Below are 6,000 nucleotides of genomic sequence, written 5' to 3'. Positions count from 1 at the left end.
ACCCGTATAACACATGAGGTTCTTAAAAATGTAACTTTTTTCATTATTTAATATATAAAATTAAATTTACTCAACCCGTACAATACACAGGGTTCTTAAAAATACAAGTTTTTATTATTTAGTATATAAAATTACATTTATTCAACTCATGTAATAAACGAGATTTTTAAATATATTGTTTACTATCTGGTATATAAAATTACATTTATTCAACCCATGTAATAAACGAGATTTTTAAAGATATATTTTTTTATTATTTGGTATATGAAATTACATTTATTCAACTCGTGTAATACACGAGGTTCTAAGCTAGTTGATAATATATAATATCATATCTACTCCACGTCTAACTTATTATTTTTATCCTGTGCATATTTTACTATGTCTCTGTCATCTAACAGTATTATTTTTATACTTTCTGAAGTATACAAACAAAATTAAATTTTAATCATACGTGACAATAATTTAGTAAAATAAGATTCATAAATTAAACAAGCGGAAAAATAACTAACAAACGAGAGGATGACTTGGCGAGTTGACAAAACTCAAAAAATAATATTTTACACAAATAAAAATAATATTTTACACAAATAAGATGATATGACATCATGCCTCTCACTTTCAACGGACCGGTATTACCCGGTTCAGCTCTCAACCCGAACTTCTTCAACTCTTTCCTCTATAAAAAACCCTTCAACCTTCATAAACCAATGCAACCCTAATTTCATGTTCAACTCTTCCATCTCAATATTTTCACACATGTTCATCATGTCAATCAAAACACAACCCGGAACAAGATCCATGTTCGATTTGGCGTACGATAGAGGATAAATAAACCAAGTTTTAGATCACAAATCCCTCATATTAACCAAACTTTAGCTTTTTTTGTTTCGTAATAGCCGTATTCGTTAGTATTATTAAGCGTACAAATCATGGAATCTTGGAAGAACAAGAGCGGAAAGAAGAACTTCATTGCGAAGACTTGGAAGCGGTGTAAGTCGTTCCCACGCGGTCAAAGAAGCCGAGGCGGTGTAGGGAGTTTGTCCAAGAGCAAGTCATGGAATGGAAATGAACTCAAGAAGAAAAAACTCGCCCCAGAAGGGTTTTTTCCGGTTTATGTTGGACCGGAGAAACAAAGGTTTGCCATCAAGACAAAGTATGTGAATCATCCTTTGTTCACTATGCTGCTAGAAGATGCGGAAACCGAATATGGTTACCACTGTGACGGGCCGATATTGCTTCCGTGTGATGTAGAGTTGTTTTACAAGGTGTTGAATGAGATGGAAGCGAAAGATGTGCAACCGGTTGGATGGAGTTTTGCGTATGGATCATGCAGCCCGTTTAATCCGAGCCGTCGGATGAGGATCAACGGTGTGGATGAGATGGGGAAAGGGTATGGATCTTATGAAGCTTTAATGTATAAAGCGTATTAAAATGAGTAAACGAGTCTATTATTTATATATACATAAATAAGCATCTCGTGTTTATGTAAAATGTAATTTGGTTGTGTAAAAGTATGCATGCAATCAAAATGTGTTTTGAATTTTGAATTGCATGTCACGATATGGATATGGATATGAATATGTAGATCTTGTGCAATCGTTCGTTTTTTTTCTGTTTTTGTTTTGATCCGTGGCTCTACAATTGGTTAAAATCGAAACCGAAATTAAAAAAAAATAAACGATAATTTATAAAAGATGGTGATAATTCCGATTTGGTTTAATATATTGTAATTTTTAGAATAACCATAACAAATATACCATGCTTGAAATTATTATAATTATATATATACTAAAAGTATTATAAATAAGTTTTTTTTTTTTGTTTTATATTGTTGATGAGTTTCTTAACCGCAGAAAATTTTTATTAATATGAAGCCAAAGGGCGCATATACAAGGGGCACATATACAAGTCAAGAGAAATAAAAAAACTACAGGGTTAATTAAAATTTAAAACTGTATTATAAATATACAATTAAACATTTTATATTAGTGATGGCTTTGTTATGTTATCATCATTACTTAGAACCCAATAATTTTATTATTATACTTTTTTTATACTAACAAACATTATACATGGTAGATTCAACTCATAAACCCGGTCAACTCATTAGACCATGTGCCAATGGCTATCTAAGAATAAAAAACCCACGAGTTACAGTTTTTAATACGAAAAAGATTTTGGGGTGTAATCCAAGACAGAGTCATATGGTTCTTTTAAAGTCAGAAATTCAGAATCCAACTAAATTTGTGTTATATAAAACTAAGTAATTTTAAAATATTTCATTATGATATTTAAAATAATGTTATTATATACTAGCTACATTGTCCGTTAGTTATTCTATTTTAGTTTAAGTGGCCAATCAATTGACTTCTAATTTAAATATCTTTTTTATTTAAGAGAAACTACTATGCATGTTGGCAAATAAATGATGGTTGAAATCATAAAAATAATATGATGAATATAATTTCTTTTATTATATGGTCCCATGGACCTTCACCATAAGAGTACTAACGAACCCTATCTTCATCCATAGATTTATCTGTCGATAAATGTCCACTGATTTATATTGTTATCGGGAGATCATGAGTTAACTATGACATATGTGAGGTTTGTATAATAAGTTTAAAAACATAGTGACTTGTGATGTTATGAACCTAGAAACAAATAAGAATCACCATGGCTCTCTTTGTGATGGAAATAACCAATGGACTTCTAAAATTAATAGTGTTGCTTATAGAAGGATGAAACATTGAAACCCATCTACATCATAGTAAAAGATTTTTGTCATGAACTTTTATTTTTTCTTGGTAAAATACGGTTATTTTGTTCTCTTTTATCTTATCTTGGTAAAATGTGATCGTTATGTTCTCCTAATCTAGGTCATAGATAACAATTGAGTGAGAGGTGAAATTTTGCCAGGGTTCTATTAAATATTTTGTAGGTATTATCCGGTCGTTTTGTTCTCCTAATTTAGGTCGTAGACGACTCAATGGGAGATGAATATTTGCCAAGATTCTATCATAACATACACCTTATATGTATGGTGATGTCCCGTAAATTTTGATTAGTATAATGAGCAAACCCGGTCTATGAGGCACACGCATACGTAAGTTTCAGGGGTGTCATGCCAACTCGAGTCTAATGGACAAGTCATCACCCTTCAAAATTACTTATTTTCCCACACAATGTTACATCATTTTTCAAACGCTGCTCCTCTACCTAATTCTACAACTAATTTGTATAAATCAAATTACTTGTATAATAATTTAATCTATTATATTTCGCGTATATTGAAATAACAGAATATATTTCGTGTTTAGATTTTGAAACTAGTACATAGATCAAAATAAAATAAAAACGACACTAAATAGTTGATTACTTCCAGTGGTTTTCGTCATATGACCAGTCCGAATCCGACTTGTCTTCATATCGGTTATAATATAGATGATCATATTTATATTTATTTTAATTACATCCATCCATATAGGAAAAATCAAATGTGGTACGTAATCCCCCTCATCTATTTGACCATCTTCTAGAACCAGAGCGTTGTCTAGTTCGCCAATCAAAGCGTTGTTCAGTTCGACAACCGAAGAGTGTTTCGGTATATCTTGTGAAGGCGGTTTTGGAACCGAAAAATGTTACTTTGTCAATAATTCGGGTTGTTTGTGACAATTTTTCTTTAGAGCAATTGAAAGGGATTAAGGTTTAGATATGTGAGGATATTTTTTTATAAAAGGTGGTTTGATACATAGAGGAGATTAAGTAATCAAATGAGGTAAGTATTGAGTTTTCAGTTATGTCAAAAATTGTCACCCCTACATAATCTAAATGAATGTGTTTAAGCATTTGTATTTGTCTTTTCTAGGCATAATCTTCTCCTATGATGAGCCTTTACCTAAGATGTAACAGCACATACGTTTTCAATTTAATGCTAACCAGGTACGTACACGATATATACCTACAAATCAACTTATGACAGATAAAAAAACATGTCCCATAAGTCTACGGCTCTTATGTAGGTTTCCTATATTTATCATTTTAACAAGTTTGACATGCATGATTAATGGCTTGATTACCATATATTGTATCAAATGTATCACTTCATACCGATGGCATTATAGCCTAGTAGTATCTTGGTGGTGGGATAAAACTTATGACCATTAGGTCATGGGTTCGATTCCCACAAAGGGGGTTTTTCCCAGATTTATTGGGTTTTCTCCTGAATTGGTGTATAGGCATTATATTGCCTAGTGGAGATGGATATGATCGGGTGGTTCTGCTAATGGCACAATGATACTCCAGTGGTCCGTCAGTGATCCAAATTTTCCGTTAAAAAAAAATGTATCACTCCACATATTAATTACTTATATCACTTCAAGTTTCACACATGAAAATAAATGTAACAATTTATCTACCACAATTGCAGCCATTCAACGTATTCACATCTTTATACTTGATATTCACGTGCAATAATTTTTTAAGGTTCACACTTCTAATTTATTGGTTTATTGCATATATATATATATATATATATATATATAGAGAGAGAGGGGCCGGTTAACGTACAATACCTCTTATCATACATTATGTACGCGATGCCCTCAGCCGTACGATCTTCAATCGATCAAACGCGAGCGAAACTAATTTAAATGATTAAATTAATATATATATCTAAATCATACCAGGAAGGTTAAACGTCATTGCGAGGTCATAAAATCTCTGTAATTGACCGATGATAGTTCAAAATCAAACCCTAAATCAAATTCAAAAACCTGAAAATCTTCTTCCCCAACCTCCCTTCGTTCCTTTTAGTGCGATATCGATAATAAGAACTACTAATTTGGGAGTTGTAAGGGTCAAACGGAAGAAGACTGACAATGATCGACCAACAATCGAAGAAGATGAACAGTAACACACACACAGATTTTTCACATGCGATATTCAATTTTCCACATGCGATTCTACACACCCCATGCCATTTTTCACATTACCCCATGCTAGCCATTTTTTCACATTCGATATTCAATTTTCCACATGCGATTCTACACACCCCATGCCATTTTTCACATTACCCCATGCCATTTTTTCACATGCGATATTCAATTTTCCACATGCGATTCTACATACCCCATGCCATTTTTCACATTACCCCATGCCATTTTTTCACATGCGATATTCAATTTTCCACATGCGATTTTACACACCCCATGCTATTTTTCACAATACCCCATGCTAGCCATTTTTTCACATACGATATTCAATCTTCCACATGCGATTCTACACACCCCATGCCATTTTTCACATTACCCCATGCCATTTTTTCACATGCGATATTCAAATCTTCCACATGCGATTTTGTCCATCTACACACCCCATGCCATTTTTCACACTACCCCATGCTAACCATTTTTTCACATGCGATATGTATTGAATTCGCACCAGATCTGCACCTGATCGAACGGCTGGGATGATCGCGTACGTATCGTACGATAAGCGCATTTGTATTTTACTCTTTACCTATATATATATATATATATATATATATATATATATATATATATATATATATATATAAGGGAAGGCTAGACAGAAAACCCTTAAGTTTTTAGAAAATTCTGGAAACTCAAATCTCCCCCCATTTTTACCCAACCTCCCGATATTTTTTTTTTTTTTTTTTGAAAAAAATAACACATGTAATATACATGTTTTAAAGTGTTTTGGGCCAAAAAAACCAAAAAAGCGCCGAAGAGATGTTTTTAAAAAAATAAACAAATTTCAGCAATGTCCGGTTGCCTAACATGTGTTAGGCACAAAAGACAGAAACTTGCTGATTTTTTTTTAAATCATTCCTTCAGTGCTTTTTTGATTTTTTTGGCCCAAAACTCTTAAAAACATGTATATTACATGTGTTATTTTTTTCAAAAAAAAAATGTCGGGAGGTTGGGTTTTCTATATATATAGGGTTTTCTATATAGCCCTCCCCTATATATATAT

At 32.4% G+C, this 6,000-nt stretch overlaps 1 protein-coding gene across 1 annotated transcript; it reads left to right on the top strand.

Moving 5' to 3' along the window:
• Nucleotides 1–713: 713 nt before the first annotated feature.
• LOC110916036 lies at nucleotides 714–1,599 on the top strand. Its single transcript, XM_022160787.2, has one exon. The coding sequence runs from the start codon at nucleotides 933–935 to the stop codon at nucleotides 1,431–1,433; it is 501 nt and encodes a 166-aa protein (XP_022016479.1). The 5' UTR covers nucleotides 714–932; the 3' UTR covers nucleotides 1,434–1,599.
• Nucleotides 1,600–6,000: the final 4,401 nt, after the last annotated feature.

Source organism: Helianthus annuus, chromosome 16 (assembly GCF_002127325.2).
Source record: "Helianthus annuus cultivar XRQ/B chromosome 16, HanXRQr2.0-SUNRISE, whole genome shotgun sequence".
Classification (NCBI taxonomy): domain Eukaryota; kingdom Viridiplantae; phylum Streptophyta; class Magnoliopsida; order Asterales; family Asteraceae; genus Helianthus; species Helianthus annuus.
The sequence above is the reverse complement of the archived record's forward strand: the minus strand, read 5'-3'. Positions and strand labels throughout refer to the sequence as shown.

Coding starts and splice junctions, on each gene's coding strand:
- LOC110916036 (XM_022160787.2), top strand. CDS start 933: ATGGAATCTTGGAAGAACAAGAGCGGAAAGAAGAACTTCATTGCGAAG.